Raw genomic sequence first — 17,383 nt, 5'->3', positions numbered from 1 at the left:
ATCCATGACTTGCCAACTCTGCCAAGATTTTTAGTTGATGTCTGAGCCGAGACCGCTATCGATTATTGAAAAAACATAAAATTGTTTCAATTAGAATTCTGGCACTAAAAGTAGCAACATCAAAATCCTGAGATACTTTACAGATAAAATTCTAATTATTCCTGTATAACACATGCAAAAGATCAATTACCGTTTAATGCAATTATACAACAGGCCCATTAACCGTGATTCTGTTCCGTATTAATTTGTTCCTAGTGAAAATTAAATACATATCTTCACAAACGATAGAAGTAAATATCTAGAAAACAAAATGACACATTGCTATATTTTGTTCGTAACACTTTGAAATCCTGATTTCTATATTTGGACAGTCTTCTTTGTGATTGACCCTCTTGCCTTCTTGCAACCCTTCTTGTTTTGTCTAGAAAAAAAACGAAATAAAATATCGAATCCCAAATTAAAAATCCTTTTATTGACAAAGTGGAAGGGAGTAGTGGGTGTCAACTTTCGGATTTGTTTTCTCTCCCTTTTTTATATGAATTGTATGAGATAGTTCTAATGTTACAAAAAAGGAAGCACTTATTATACGATGGTTAGGGTAGAGGTGGGATAGGGGTAGAGACTTTGAATGAAAAATAAAAAGAATAAATGCTAATAAACAATATGTCTAAACTGTACTGAAAACAAAGGACTGGTACAAGGACCTGTTGATATGACATGGAATTGTTTTGAATGAATCTCAATGAAATAAAAAAGCAGGTAAATTTAAGGATTATGCTGACAATTTTTTTATCATTAAATGAGGCATATTATTTATTATATATTTCCCTCTCGCAATATTCATACAAAATTTCAATTACACATGTATCTGCATCGTATATTTGATTAAATACTAAATCAGAAAGTAACGTCAAATTACTTTTCTATGTCTCTTAATTTTACATCATTTTGACGTTACCAAATTACACGATGTCTATACATGCATTTTAAAACACTTCTCGAGGAATCATCAAAATATTGCACCCAGGACCGCTTATTATTTGAGGGAAAAAAATATAAAAGAATTATATTTTAAATAGATGACATTAAACGTGATGACTTTTTTTTTACGTCAACTTTTTTTCCAGCATTATACCTTCACCACCTGTATACGGGGTTTATATTCCTCAGTTGATTCAGCTAGAGCATGCTCTACCAAGGAACAATTTCTACACGATTTAATTTGATGAAACAAGAATATCTTCAGTTTCGTTTAAAGTCACCATCTCGTAAATTCTATGGTCGATACACGGACCTTGCCAGCAAAATTCAAAAAGTCAAATGCTGACTGACGTTTTTTCAAACTAATTGTAAGACCATTATTTATACACTGATTTGTCGACGGATTTTTTTCCCCGCTATTTCCCGATCATAACAACTAGCACACTACAAGTGTCACGGTCGGCAGGGGATGCTATAATGATCCCACCTCTCATGCTTTAGTGGTCTGTGTTTTCTCTGCTCCAAATTTGTTTCGTTTAATGGTCTTTTGAGCTTGAATCATGCTCTATATCTCCATATATTTCCCTAAACGTTGAGTTAAAACCAAAGCTAGGATAATGATTTAGACAATTGTTCTGTGCACGAGGGGTTATCAAAAAGTTCGTGGACTAGCGCCATAAAATTAAAACCGCTCAAGGTACATCAATGAATTTTGAATTATCTAGTAAGCATCATCTTTTCTATCCAAAGAATAAACCACGAATCATGAATTTTATTTTTCTTATAAATTAGTGATGTTTTTGTAAGCAATGGTATGTCCAAGCGGCGCAACCTCGAAAACGACGTTTTTTTCGACATATGTTTATCTGAGAAAAACTTATTTTATATGATTATTTGACATCCAAAAATCCCGCAAATTCAGGAATGTGTCGGGACACAACTGTTCTATAAAGTATGAAATTTTCATTTCATTCTGGAAGTTCTTTGAAATTTTATCGTAAATTTTACACGGAATGTCTGAACAAATGAGGCCTTGAAAATGACGTCAAAAGGGGTGAGGGGTTTCCGTTTCCAACATTATATTAAGTTTTGCCCCTAAAAAAAAATAGTATAGACCTAAAATGAGTTGAAACTGGCTACAGAGAAATAATATGCATCTAGAGTACTTGTCTTTTAATGTCAGAATAGATTCAGAGAGTAAAGGGATACACAGTTAATGTCGATCTGCAGTCAAGGTGTGAAAAATCAATCCCGTCAAAAATGACGTTGATCATGTGTTATAGATATTGAACTCTTAAAAGCAAAATATGCCGGCACAATCAAGCGCGGATCTCTCCCAATGTATTAATCCATCTGGAATATTATATTCATTGAATGCCACTGTTAATGACATTGTAAAGTCATAAAAACAAGGCGGGTTTAAGTCCTTACTCAGCTCCAGGGAATCTCATCAAAAAAGTGTATGAGGTAGAAGAAGATGACATTGAAAAAACAATGACGTTATCAGACGTCATGAAAATGTACGACGACAGCGCCGGGTGATCATATAATGTCGTTTTTATTTTATAATAATTTGGCAAATAATGAACGTATCAGGCTAAAATTTTCAACATTTTTCTATTTCGTGTTGTTTTATGTTCTTAAATTTTGAATGCACAGACTACATAGTAATAATTTTATAGCCTCAGTCCACGAACTTTTTGATAACCCCTCGTATATTTCCCGAGGAGGCAAAATTTTAACATAAATTAGAAAAGATGAACCCTTGTTTTCTGTTTTCACACTCTTGTCAATTTAATGTCGTTTAGATTTAAATACAAGTCATGTTTTCCCAAGTCATTCACCCTCAATTCCATGAACTAATGTAGAAACAACAAGGACTATGATAAACTAGACAGTGTTTATTTCTACGAATTGATTGCAAGTATTTGTATTAATAATCATTGAGAAATTTAATTGAAATGAAGATAAAGTATATCAATTAAATGTTCAAGGATTGAGGACCATAGAATTCTATTTTTATTGTGTAAAAGACATTAATAATGTAGGTCTGACAAGAAGAAATCTGTTTTCCGATTTTGCTTCCGGTTTTATAATGGTATTTCTGAAAAACCTTTAAATAAAAATTATAACGAATAAAGACATGTTTTAATGCAATGTCCATTTATCAAATTAATGTGTATTGACATTTTATGAGGAAATGATTTTTTTTAAATAAAGATAAATATAGTACACCTGTACCAAGTCACCTCATTCGGATAGGCCATTTAATTTGATTAATTAGCTGATTCTTGATTTGTGAAAGTTTCTGATGAATGGAAAAAATTATCAGTAATGTTGGAATAAAACTTGTTTTCTGCATCGATTAGACTTAAATTGTATTTTAGTAGTGAAACCATTTCTAAATTTTGAATCAAAACCTAATCAAATACTCTGCCATACATAGCCGCAGATCTGTAGCTCTCCGAAAAAAATTCTAATATTGATAGACCGGAGAGCTACAGTGCCACCCATTGAAAAAACTGTATATTTATTGCGCACAAAAAAGTGCGCTGTTTATCGATTTATTTCTCCATGTTTTTAAAACTATAATCTCAAAATATTACTAACAATGTATTTCTAACATAATCTTTCACGGTTTCCATAACAAAACATACCTTATAGTTGTTGTTTATAGCCCTCCTGGCCCTGAAATCAAAACATCGAAAATTTCGTCTGCTTATACTGCCATTTTGGTTTGTAAGATAATCCGGCCCAACGGGCTTCGTACAGATGTCATCTACGAAAGTACTTGATAGAAGAGTACGGAATTTTTCTAAATGTAATTTTTTTGCAACTGAGGTAAGAATTTAGAAGAATTAATCCATACATAAGCGCAACTTTTTGTGCGCAATAAATATACAATTTTTTCAATGGGTGGCACTGTAGCTCTCCGGTCTATTAATATATTTTCCAGAGAGCTACAGTCCTGCAGCTATGCCATACACTGCATGGAATACAACTTTGTTAAATTTAAAACAAGCCCACTTTCATGATTTATCGAACTTTTAGCTAGCATTGCAGCCATCAATGAAAAGATCCTCTCAATGAAATAATTCAAAAAAAACTGTACGGATGTTTTTTATTCAAACACTTTCAGTGAGTTTCTTTTAATGATATACACACATCTAACTTGTGCTAAACTAATTTTCTAAATGTAAAATATATACAAAAACAGTGAGGGTAGAATTATATGGAACAAGAGAAAATACCCTCAAAAGCTAAAATAAAAAATAAAAGAAATGCATGAATGATCAAAACGATATTTGAGCAACTATAACATGCTTCGTTTTTATTAAACCCTGTTCTACCAACTCACTTTAATTATGACAGAATGTATGAATAAAACAACTGTACAAATCGATCATAATCTTAAATGAAAGCATACAAAAGAATAGAATGGTTTCATGGTTACACAGTATAAAACACTGCACTACGGAATTGAAATTTACACTTCAATGGATGAAATTTACACTTCACTAAAATCAAACATATTTTTCCTGTTATTGTTCTCATTTTTCGCTGACTCGCACCGAAGAGACAAATTTACAGGAAGTGACGAACTGGATATTTTTCGTTTCGTAGAGAAGTTTTGGATGTCTTCATAACAAGAGCGTCTGCGTAGAGATTCACTAGAGATTGACAGTCCTTGTTTCAGATCAGGTTGTAACTGTACGTCATAATTATAGACAGGTACTGACAACGATCGTATTATAGTCTTCGGCTTCTGTACATTCTGAATGGACAATTTGGGCTTCTGGGAAAATAATGTATACTTTTAGATAACAAAAATATACAACGTAAGGCAATCACTTTTTAAAAGAGAAACTTTCAAAAAATATTAATGTTAATAATTTTCACATCAAATATGCTTATCTGTTTCATAAATAAACAAAACAAACACAGCAACTCACTTTGAAATTAGTGGAACAAAAATCAAACAATCAAGAAATGACGAAAAAAAAATTCTATGTATGTTTCAGGTCACATTAAATTAAAAAAAAAATTCTGATCACGTGTTTGACACGGAGACAGTCGTTTTTCTATTATAGATGCATAAAACCTTGAAACATGAAAGAGTTATTTTGTTTGAGGCAAATAAGCTAATGGCTAAAAATATTTGAAATGCACTTCAAATATATCAATTACATGAATAATTGATACTTTAAAACAAAATATATATTTGGTTCTCTTAATTAACTAATAAATTACTAGCATTTTCCCCTTAAATTGCGACTTTTTTTCGTAATCAAAGAGTTCAACTTAATCCCTCTCAACGAATATTACTGTGACAAACACACTAGAATATTAAAGCTTTATTCATCATGAGATGAAATCGACAATGACAAAAGCCCGTACCTTTTCTTTTTTGATGTTAGAGCCCGGCAGAAGTTCATCTAACCATTTTAATTCATGTTGGGTAAAGATGAAGTCAAGGGCCTTTCTTTGAAAACATATACCCAGGACCTGATTTAAAAAATTCAATTCAACAAGATCCGATATAAAGTGTATAATAAAATATAGATCAGCATATCAACCATCTTTTTTCTCCAGTGGAGATCTTCCAACCTTTCAATGAAAGACTGATGTCTTCTACTCAAAAGGCAACAAAAATTCAAATACAAGACAAAATCTAATATATAAATCTACCATAATTGGAAACACGATGCTGATAGCCTTGATGCTCTTCACGGCCCACAAGGCGGCTAAACAAACGACCTGAATCCCCGTGTACAGGTGGACCTTGGTCAAGGGGACGTGGCGGAGAAACTTATAGTCCGGTTGGTATTTCTGGGGCATGAATATAATCAAAATTCGCTGGACCATCTGTAAATGAAATGAATTTAAAGAGTGGATTTACAAAAATTCAGTTAAAAATTCATTAAAATCAAATGTGGCTGGACTGAAAGACGTGTTTTAAGTTACCTGCATTCCGCTCAGAGCCGATGCGCCCATGTAAAAGAAAACGCCATACAAAACAGGCATTGGAATGTGCTGCAATAGGATTACATATGATTAAATTAATAATTTTTTTTATACTTCTTGGTTTACTTACTATTTAATAAATTAATATGAGTACATGTATGTGTGTTGCTGCAATACATAAAGGATGCTATTACAGGTATCAAATCCTATATTTTCCTTCTATTAGTGTCTATTTTACAATGTCTATACTGTTTGTCAATTTAAGTATTAATTTGATTTCTGTATGAGATAAAGTTAACTATTTCATAAATAACTGAGTTAAGTTGTAAAGAAAAGCAAACGTGACATGCTACTGTTATTCTAATTACACGAATCGCTCCATTAAAAACCTAGAAAGTACGTGTACCACTCAAATGTATCGACTGTTCTACAAACCTATTTCACAAATACATAATAAATATTATAATATGAATGATATATAAAAACATGTAGATTTAACACTGTCTAAAAACTTGCACAGTTTTAGGACGCATCTCAAGAGAATCCAGAGCATTAACCGTATGAGAAAAAAAATTTAAATACACAGCAGTACTTTAACTTGTTTTCCAATTTAATTACCGGTACATCAATTCATTTATTTTTATGACCGGATTATCTGTAAAAATTGGCAATTAATAAAAAAGGAGAAAAATTCCAAAAAATTGGATGTCATGGCCTTTGAAAACAATAAATAAGAGCTTACCTTTAATACTGATGTGATGAGAACAGCCAGCCCGCTGAAAAGGCCCACAAGTAAGGCGGTGACTCGTTGTTCCCTGTACAAAAAGAAAAGAAACGTAACCCTTACAGAAAAACAGAAAACTATTAAAGTATTTCCTTCACTCGATCAAAATGCATCTCCCATGTGAGGGGCTGTTCTACTCAACTTTCATTAAAAAGAGTTCAACAAAATACCGGCATTTAAACCGGCCAACGCAATTTTTGAAAAATCAATGTCGTGCTTATGTGTATAAAAGCTTGAGTGGTACGGGGATATCCCGTGCTTAAGTTTTGAGAACTGCTCCAAGAGTGAAAAATTTATAAACAAACTAAAAAATTAAACTACTGAACACTTGCATATATTCACAAACTCTAGAGGAGAGTTTGGGGGAGAAACGAACCTGACTCCCAGGAAAGTTGGTTTCTCGCCCGGGGCGGTACACTCAGATTCCTTCCGTAAACTCATCACGTGAGCAATGGCGGTAACTGTTGCCGCCACAAACCATGGCAACCCCAAGAAGGACAGCAGCATAATCAGAAAAGCCACAACCAGTAAATCCAAGTGGTAACCTCCACCTTTCTATGAAGGTAAAAAGAAATATCAGTATATTTGGAAGGACGTGGTTAACTGTCTGTAACAAAGAAGTTCTCCAAATCTATGCTTGGAATAATCCTACTACTCTACATTAGTATATTTTAACCGTCTCTAACAGTAGACAGTCATAATTCAATCTCACGGGCCTCAAGATATCATTGACGGATAAATTAGTAGAGGATATCTATATATTGTATGATTTGATATTGGCTTTATCCAACGAGTTGAAATGGTGTATATATTCGTGAGGCTTGCCGAGCAACTACTTATCCTAAAAGACCCGTGACTTTCATTTCAAATGCCTGGAGCTTGACGTTGAAACAGTCAAGACCTATTTCATACTTCTGAAGTTTGACGAGACTCGACAACACGAACAATTATAGGCTACCGCGAAAGGTATGGAAATCTGTTTGATACATTATAATACGAGTTCTAATTTTCTAGAAGTACCATTTCCTTCTGGTTTTAATTTTACCTTCAGTTTGTTTTCTTTTCTGTTTACAATGACTGATGTAATCTGCTGATCCAAGAAAATAAGAATTGTCGCGAGAGCTGCTGGTATGGAGGATGCCAGGATAAGCCACCACGGGTTCTTATCACTAATTGGATTGATGATCCAACCTCGGTCAGGTCTGGTTGGCTAAGGAAAAAACGATACGATAAGTATTCCCGACTTAAATGGAAAAAAAATGCCAAATTGAAATTGAATGTCTGGGAACTACAAGCTGTATTTTTTAAATATTCAACCTTGAATTCTGATGGCACGGTAAGTTTTGGAGTGGGAATCCCAAGCAAGATGTCCACAAGAAGCATGACAATGATGGCAATAAGTACACCGAAATCTCCTACAGTATTTCTGACCTAAGAAGAAATGAAAATCATCAAGTTTGATATTGTTCATTTTTAAAACCAAAAAGGTGATAAGTTATTACTATTTTCTTAAAGGAAATTGACTCACAAAGTTAGGAAAGAATCCAGAGTTTCGGAATATCTTCACACCATAAGCTATAGTGAATGTTCCAAGGAAGAGAAGGACACTGAAGAAGAAGACGTCGGGTACGAAATCTCCTGGATGACAATCTTTCCCTCCAAGAAATCCTCCATTCTCCGTGCAATTGTTAAGCGGCCATGACGTAATGACTGCACCAGACGAGGTTGTGCTTTCACTGCTTGGCGTTGTTTGTATGGATCTCACATGGCGTGAAGCGACGTGATCTTGTTCAAATTGCGTATTATTGAGGAAAATGCAAAAGCAGTCTCGTAGTTGTTTGCTTTCTGCATGTAATTCAACTGGAGCTAAATGTTCTATTTCGATCAGTTTCTTAAATGCTTCAAAGATGAAAATAAGGGCAATCAAGCAGGCAAAAGACTCTTCTGTGAACCTCGTAATGTATCGAACGAGTGAACTCAGGTCAAAGGCCACGATAATAGTTAGGAGCAATGCTGTCCAAAGTCCGACCCAAATCCTCAGCGATAGGAAATCCCATTTTTGTTCTCTATAAAAAAAATACTCAATTTACGTTGCTGATTTTCTCATGGTAGGTTTTCTTATAATATTTCATATTATTACATGTAATATAGTTATATATTTCAGGAAATTGTATTGGTTTTGCAGGAAATAGTCATATTATTATGTACAATATTCACACAAGCTTAAGTACTACTTATTCTCCTCGCTCTCTTTTGAATTCTACAAAGCATAAAAATGGTTAAATTAGTGACATACCTGCAAAAATTAAATAAAATTGATTCCAAGACAAGCATTGGTCCAGTACTTCCCAGGATGTTCATTGGCTGACCGGAGAATAAAGCAAAGATAATCCCCGTCACAGCCGCTGCCAAAATACACTCCATCGTGCCCTGAAAGACAGACCAGTGGGAAGGTCAACTAACACAAGGTAAATGTTGTCTCTCTCGTTTCATTAAATTCAAAAAAGTAAAGATTGCATGTGATTTTTCACAGATTCCTTTCCAAGAAATTATATGGATCGCATCTAATTGGATGAAAACAGAAAAAAAGCAAGCTTCATTGTAGAAGTATGACTTTAAAATTTATTTGTTTATTTTATTTTTTTGTTTTTTGGGGGTTTTTTGTTTGTATTTTTTTAATGAAGTGTGTGAAATAAAAAAAAATTTCTTCAAGAGTTAACGCGTTTCATAATTATGCTTATCAGAGTAAAAAGTAACAATCAATGTGTTCATGAATATGAATTAATTCAAGAACAAATAAATTTAAACAAGGTTTCGTGTACATCTGTGCTTTATATGGCTTTAATTTAGATTTTATTTTACTATTTTGTTAGAATGTTACAATATTATTAGTTCTGTATTAATGAGCATTACTGTGTGATTACTCCGTTCTCGATGATCATGCTCTGGTATTTTAGTTATTTCGCAAAATAAGGTCGGTGTTATATATTGTCATTTCGTACACTAACCATATGCTGTTCTGTTGCTACTCCAAGAAGACCTCCAAATGTCACATTAGGTGTTAATGTCGCTAAAAACAGGTACACGAATGATGCAAAACACTGTACATGGATTGCGTCGGTGAAGTCGCTTCTGTACCATTTCCATTTCCGTTTTACGTCTTGTATCAATCCTCCAAACAATCTACAACGACATCCTGATATGTATATTTCAGGTGGAAATTAATTAGCAGAGACCCGCCATTGCGTGCACGATCAGGCAATAAAATCACAACGGACATCGGTAATGTTTGTTTAACACTTTTAAAGCATGTTGTAAGATCATGCTCTCTTTGGTATTTCAAACAAGAAAAGGCACATCTTGAACGGATTAATTTACACGATTTTCTAGTTTAGCCTTGCTTTCATTTTCTTTTGATGTTTTATCATTGATTTCTTGTAGCATGTCTTTTTCATGTTGATTTTTTTAATTTCATAAACATTATTGGTTTCCATTTATAGAAGTACAGATCGAAAATGGACGAGGGACATGATTTTATGACGCCTTTTCATCTTTACCAATCCGATAAAATTTTAACATTACATCATACATATTCCTAGAATGTTGTAAAACATATTTAACCAATGGTCAAAACCAGTTTATTGCCTTTCACAGAACCACTAACAATTTACCGATATCAACATGATTAAGTACATGTTTACAGTACGTTTCAAATCTTTTTGGTTCATTAGAATGATAAGTCAAACAAACTATACTTTCAATTGCTTCTGTGGTTGGAAAACTTTCGGTTAATAAACATAGTTAGAAAAATCCAGTATACATGTTAACAGCTACGACTTTTTCAGTCACAGACTAGATGATCATTTATAACAGAGGGCAATGAATGATGTTTTCTTATCTCAGATTTGATAGTAAACTCTAAAAAGACTTCATCTCCTTTTTCTCACCTGTTGAAAAGTTTTCAAAACTTAAAATTTTAAACAGTGTTTTGAAACAGCAAACAAATGATGAGGCCTGTTCAAAGCTTTCTGACATTTACCTGCATATGGAGATGCCCTAAAGGTTTATTTTTAATACGAGTTATTTAATGATTGAATTACTTACCTTCCTGTCCGTTCCAGGCTGGGGTCGTGGTGTGGGTCATCGTCATCATCTTCCTCCGTGCTTCTGTTCACCTTTTCCGCCACCTTTGCATTTGCCCGAGAGTCCTATTTAAAAATCAACAATAAATATTTTTTTTCTCCTTATTGCAAGCTCTTTTTCAAATATCCGTTTGATTTTCTTTTCAGTACAGAAATTAGAACGTATTAAAAAGAGATAGGAATGATAAGAGAAAAATATTATTACGAACTTTTGGAGGCAATACTTTCGGTGGTTCGATTCTATTATTTTTGTCCCAACATCCTGGAGGCAGTACAGTCACATGACTGGTAAAATCCAAAACGGCTGACAAAATCTCCACCTTGTTCGTGGATCTGTATGCTGCTTCCCGGAAAATCTATGATTAAAATTAGAAAGAAACAAAAAAAATGTCATTCATGAAACCACTTGTACATATATTCCATATTTATAATTTAGTGGGCATATTATCTGGAATAGTTAATACCTCGTCTGTCATGAGAGTTCCAATACATCGCCCTATTTCTACTCCCACTTCAATATCGTCAAGGGGTACTAAGAGTATAAACAAGAAGCGGGTGGGCAAAGAGACCTCTGTTATTTTGCCGACATCTTTTGCTTCACTCAGCCTTACGAATGCACAGAGTCTTCTGTTTTTGAGCTCCTCTACTTCTCCAACCATAATATTGAGAACTTCCGCTCCCTCGGGAATCTTTCGTTTGAATTTGTCATTAAACTGAAGAAAATTGATGGGTTATTAGTATCAGACAAGTAGTTTTACTTGATAACTCAAAACAATGAAACAAACTATTAGATTACTATGGAACATTGAGTTACCTCAGAACCAAAAGAGAGAAGCTCACTGGATGCATCTTCATTTGAATGGGACGATTCGTAGCCTTCTACAATTTGTAAACATGAAAGAATTGACTTTTTTTCTTCGAATGCAATGGAATATAACTACCGAGATAGATCTGGAAGAATTAATTCTAATTTTAAGAAAGAAAATTATCGCACATACGAAATATTGATAATTTCGGAGATAATACCGTTGTGATAAGCGTGTAGGTTTGGCGCTGATACACTTTCAGACATCTCTTTGACGGGACTCAGTTTTGGTTTGGATTCGTTCAGCTTTGCTTTGCTCGCATGGCGCTTTATATATTTGCCTCTAACGTGTTGGTGTTTATGTTTCTTCAGTAAGAGGGCCCTCAAATGGTTCCACAGCAGGTTACTGACAGACCCTTCGTTCTTCCACTCTTCCAAGACTTTATCTGCCAACAGTAAACAGGTATTTATACCAAAAATTAAAAGAACACTTGAAAAGGTCTGAACAATTTTCAGCATTAAAGGACTTTCCACGAAATAAAGAATGATTACGTATGACGACTTTAAACAAAAAGAGAACGTTAAGAGACCCTTTGTGCAACCTCTCGACCAATGCAGAAAGAAAGTATCGAAATGTTTTCTCTGATCGAGTATCTATCAAGTGAAGATAATAAAGCGCTTTAACTGCTCTGCTAGAAAAAATGGCAAACTATGTTGCTCTAACAGCAAACACTGAAAGATCCTTTTGAAAATTATGTTAATAATGCTTTCTACAGCAGTTTCCTATAGCTTGCTTTCATACCAAACACGATCATCGAAAGATCTACAGAGATTATTGAGACAAACAGGTACGAGAAAGAGATCTCTCTCCACTGAGATTTCATTAGTCGTTCTAAAAATTTTTGTTAATCTTGAAATACCCCTGAGACTTTAAAGGAATATCCAAGAGATCGCTGAGTGATCTTGGCTATCATTTATAGACTGTTGTGGATAGAACCAAATCTTTGAAGAGATTATATAGATCTGTGAAAGATCCTTATAGATCACGACGATGACTTACGATCTAGACAATTTTGCAATACGAAACAATTTCTATACAGTAAAAAATTTGAAAAGGGTTTATATTTACAAAGATATGGAATCGCTCTTGGGTATTCCAGCATCACTGCATTTCGGGAAAAGCTTTTAATTATGTGCATCAAATTGATAAGCATACATATGTCACTGCTGGATTGACCATTAATCCTTACCCACGATGTCGTACATCGATAGAGCCTCCATGTCCAGGATACAAGTGTTGGAGGCCAGTAGTGTGTGCAGCTCTGTCAAGGACTGCATGTACATGGAGGAAACGTGGGGCTTGGACCATCGCTTCCCCTTTTCTTCCAGTACCTCCTCGAATTTCACCCATCTGCAAAGGTTTACTTTTGTTCAATTACTTTAGAATTTTTGGAGAAATTTGTGTTAGCTTTAGAATATTCTTTTCTAAAATAATTCCTTTAAGAGCTGGTTTTTTCTCTTAACATAAGGTCACACATAAGTGGGACATAAAGTGTTATAAGAATCTAATTAAATACCAAAGTATACTCGTAATAACCTTTCTGTAAAAAATATTTTTAGTAAGTCAGGAACGGGAAACTTCCATGTTTTAGCGACAATTTAATAAAATGCAAACATAGATGTTCAACCGAAAAAATACAAACATATAAATTGCAAACTTTTAATTGCCTAAAGGGATTTTACCTCTTTATTTTCAATTTGTTTTCTTTAAAAAATAATGAAAAATGCTGACTGATTATATATTGCAGTATTTTGGGGGGAAAAGTGCAAAAAGTTGAGATTTGTCAAGAAAATGAATTGTTTCAAGGCGAGGTGAATGAGTGATAGGAATCTGTTCTTCGTGTTTGATGAGCTTGAGGGACCTTGACCAGGGTTACGGTCACTGGTATTTAGCATCAGAGGTGGGAAAGGAGTCCTCTAAAGCAGAAGGGGTACACCTTTAACTCTTTTTTTTTTAAAGAATCAATACACCTTTTTCAAAATCATTTGCACCAATACGGTATGGAAGCGTGCACCTTCTATTGAATCTTTTGAAATTCTAAAAAAAAGTCTTGGCGAATTGGATGGAAAACTTCCGGAATCTGGTTTATTTCTAATGTCCACACCTTAAATGTCCGGGTCAGTTGTTATTTATCTTGTCATTGCACGTAATTTAGCGTAATATTTTACAGAGCGAAATGTCTCATGAAATAGATGGGTGACATTTTGACTACACATTACCTTCTTTCAGTTATATGCGAGTATCCTTTCACATTAGAAAATAAGGTAAAGTTCAGAAATTTCAAACAAAAAAACATGTTAATAAAAAATTTAGGCATTGATTTATTGAAATTTTAACAAAAACAAGCATTCGATTTGATGATCGTTCAAATAACTCTCTTGAATTTTTAACCAAAAAATGTCCAATATCGAAAGCGTTCAAAACAGAATTTTCCTAAGAAAATGTTTCTTTCTGATTTTTTTTTTATCTTTAATACATGAATACACGTGAATGTAAAAGATACTAGTATTTAAGTCCTCAATCTGAAACTATGGCGCTTAACATTATAATAACGAGTTTAACTGGAGATTTTTAAGTTTGATCTAATGGCATATCATTTATTTTTGGAATCGGAAGAAATTTTTGATTTCTTCGATATGTATTTACATAGATGAAAACCTTTCAAGTTCTCTAACTTATGCAAAAATATACCTTCATTACCTGCATACGGAGTTTATATCTCTCAGTTGATTCGATACGCAAGAGCATGCTCGACGTATGTACAATTTCTAAAACGGGTTAAATTATTGACAAACAAGTTGCTGAAACAAGAATATCAGCAATCTGGTTTAAAGTCATCATTTCGTAAGTTCTTTGGTGGATACAATGACCTTGACAGGATTATTTCCCGATCATGACCAGGAGCACACGGCAGGTGTGACCGGTCGGCATGGGATGCTTAATCCGCCATGGCACCTGATCCCACCTCTGATGTTTAGGAGGTCCGTGTTTGCTCTGCTCCAATTTTGTATTGTTTAATGAACTTTTGAGCTTGAATACTGTTTGTTATTTCCATATATTTCATATTATTATAACAATTAATTTTTGGCATGTACACTGAAAATGAGTGAGTTACGCACTATCAGTGACTAATACTAGTATTTGTACAAATGAACTCATGGTCACAAATATACTCATACCACGTGAACACAGGAGCCACAACTGATGATGAATTTAACTTAATTATTGTCGTTTGATTCAGGTAGGGTCATCGGATATGACTAACAGAAGAGAACTGAGGATTGAATAAAAGGATCATTGCACACCTTGATGTGCAATTAGGAATAATGACGCATATGATAATTAAGATTCATTTAAATGTGTGAAATCCCCAAGTTTTATGAAATGTTAAAGGCAGGGAAATCTAAATATTCAATCTGCATTTACTAATTCAAAGTGTTCAATATTTGATCATTCACAGTTGAAGAGTTAACGAAGGACACACCAATCGCCCACAATTCTCCATTATTTGGTATTTTTTTGTTTAAAAAATGAACATTTTAATATATTGACACTAAAACCTAGAAAAAGAGTTTTATCGAGATATTTTTAAATGGCATGGATAAAATTGTCCTTAGTACGTGTGCATTTTTAAGGGAATATTTAGGAGCAAAAAAGATATAATATTGTGATTGAAGACAGATCTTTTTAACTGTGTGACGAAGCAGACGACAGCCAGTTGCTGACAATTAATCAACAAATTGCAGGCATGTGTGCAATGCATTTCGAAGCCAGCGACATGGCAATTGACTGGTAATCAATTAACGGAGTCTGTACATGTTAAATGAAGACAAAAATGTAGAAAACTTTTAAAAGACAGTGTTACTGAAAAATTTTAAAACTTAGTTAAAGGCCTCGCCCTGAAATATTTTTATCCCTAACTTAGGAAAATATTCGGATATGTAATTCTTAAAATCATATATATTTAATTTAAATAACTTATAAACTAACTGCTAAAGAAAGAGCATGGGATCTCAGAAAAAGCTGAGTGGTTGAGGTATAAATATTTATTGATATTTTTAGAAATGCTTTCCCTACCGATGAAGTTCTTTCCAGACGTAGTCATCATTATACTGCCGTAGTATGTCCATTTGACAGAATATATCCCTCGGTTCGTGGCTATCCATGACAATCACTTCATATCCACCCGGCGAAGAATTATCACTGCAAGAGTTCGAGTCGTTTTCTTGTTGTTCGTCCATTTTGTTTGTTCACCTTTAATTCTACTGACAAAAATGTAAAATTGTTCTCTACATGAACTGTATTGATGTATCATTTTTTTTTTAAAATAAACTCTCAATTTTCGAAAATAGGTCTAATCACAAATGAACACATGGTCAAAAAGAAATGTTTGAGAATGAATTGCTGTAAAACCAAAGAAAAAAAAAGAAAAGGAAAGGAAAAAACAGAAGTATTGAAGACATTATAAATGATATTTTAATTACGTAATAAATTTTACTCTGTTTCAGGAAATTTAATACCAAAAAAAAAAAAATTACCTCAATAAAATTTAAGTAATAGATTTAAATGCAACAATGTGTGGTTAATTTCAAACTTCCGATGTAAGCACTTTCTGAATGAAACGAACATCCATTTGTTCATGTATAAATGTGAAATACAAGTCCACTTTGTGACGCAGTGTTAGGTTAATGATCAACTCAGGTGTTTCATTTTGTTTATATACCAGGTAGGAGAAAGAAAACGGTCCACACAAACTTCAAAACTGAGGATCTTTGAACATATTTGTAAAACCATCAATCACAGTTCAGCCAATTGTTGACGACCTCAAAAAGATTTAGAAATGTCGTTACAGGAGGTTCTATAGGTACTTGTGTTTTTCGTGTTTGTTTTCTGTTTTCCGTATTGACACCTATCGTCATGGTTTTTTTCTTACTTTTTCGTTATATAAACATGTAAATCATCAACATGTTTTGTCGGAAATGGTCAGTGAATAGGAGAGGAGACGGGGGCGTACTCTACATACAGTTTTCCACCGTTTATTCCTTTATTACTAAACAGAAGCTTTTACATAACATCTTATTTTTCCTTTTCCTGCAAAAATCCAGATTTATTGATACATCAATCTTCATGAAAAAAATACTGATTTCGCCCAAATTTTCCGAAGATGCTTGTCAAAATCGAGTTATTTCTCAATAACATGATGATTTATTTTAATTATTTATAACTTCTTTTTTTTTTCATTTCATGTAAGCTTTTGCTGCAAAAAATTAACTTTCAACAGTCGATTTCTGATAAATACTAATTTGAAAAAGATCTCCATGTCAGTGTACTTGAAAGAAAGCAAAGTATTTTTAGAACTACTTATTTTTAGAATGGTACCATGCTAAATGCATGTATATGTATATAGAATAATAGATATAAACTTGAGGTTGTTGGGCATTTCCTGTCTGATCAACTCTTTCTTGAACCAAAAAATTAAACCTTTTCAGGCCAAAATAAAGATAATAAACGTGCTTTTCATTGTAATTGTAATCCCCGAGTTTTTGAAATGTCAGCATATGCAGTGGGGATTTTTGTCCCTTCACCTGGTGAATTATTATTAATAATTAATTTAAAGACATGCTTCACGGCCGGTCATAATCGTG

General features: G+C 33.6%; 1 protein-coding gene across 2 annotated transcripts; it reads right to left on the bottom strand.

Annotated features, from left to right (window-relative positions):
* Positions 1–4,122: 4,122 nt before the first annotated feature.
* On the bottom strand, positions 4,123–16,408 carry LOC134256157 (electroneutral sodium bicarbonate exchanger 1-like). 2 transcript variants are annotated; one of them, XM_062738776.1, is made up of 19 exons: positions 16,277–16,408; positions 15,816–16,003; positions 12,928–13,088; positions 11,899–12,123; positions 11,687–11,751; positions 11,337–11,585; positions 11,082–11,228; positions 10,835–10,938; positions 9,739–9,913; positions 9,027–9,160; positions 8,259–8,796; positions 8,048–8,161; positions 7,776–7,940; positions 7,107–7,285; positions 6,689–6,761; positions 5,947–6,015; positions 5,671–5,847; positions 5,380–5,487; positions 4,123–4,777 (listed from the first exon to the last, which is right to left on the bottom strand). In XM_062738776.1, the coding sequence occupies exons 2-19, from the start codon at positions 15,977–15,979 to the stop codon at positions 4,490–4,492; spliced, it is 3,135 nt and encodes a 1,044-aa protein (XP_062594760.1). In that variant the 5' UTR covers positions 15,980–16,003; positions 16,277–16,408; the 3' UTR covers positions 4,123–4,489. The 2 variants fall into 2 exon arrangements, with proteins under 2 accessions (XP_062594760.1, XP_062594759.1); XM_062738775.1 differs by having other exon boundaries at positions 15,816–16,000.
* Positions 16,409–17,383: the final 975 nt, after the last annotated feature.

This window comes from Saccostrea cucullata, unplaced genomic scaffold (genome assembly GCF_032062105.1).
Source record: "Saccostrea cucullata isolate Sc308-1 unplaced genomic scaffold, CSIRO_AGI_Scuc_v1 ctg204, whole genome shotgun sequence".
NCBI lineage: Eukaryota > Metazoa > Mollusca > Bivalvia > Ostreida > Ostreidae > Saccostrea > Saccostrea cuccullata.
The sequence above is the reverse complement of the archived record's forward strand: the minus strand, read 5'-3'. Positions and strand labels throughout refer to the sequence as shown.

Coding starts and splice junctions, on each gene's coding strand:
- LOC134256157 (XM_062738776.1), bottom strand. CDS start 15,979: ATGGACGAACAACAAGAAAACGACTCGAACTCTTGCAGTGATAATTCT. Junction 11,586..11,686: donor TTCTCTCTTTTGGTTCTGAG/GTAACTCAATGT, acceptor AATTTTCTTCAG/TTTAATGACAAATTCAAACG. Junction 7,286..7,775: donor GAAAAGAAAACAAACTGAAG/GTAAAATTAAAA, acceptor TTACCTTCATAG/AAAGGTGGAGGTTACCACTT.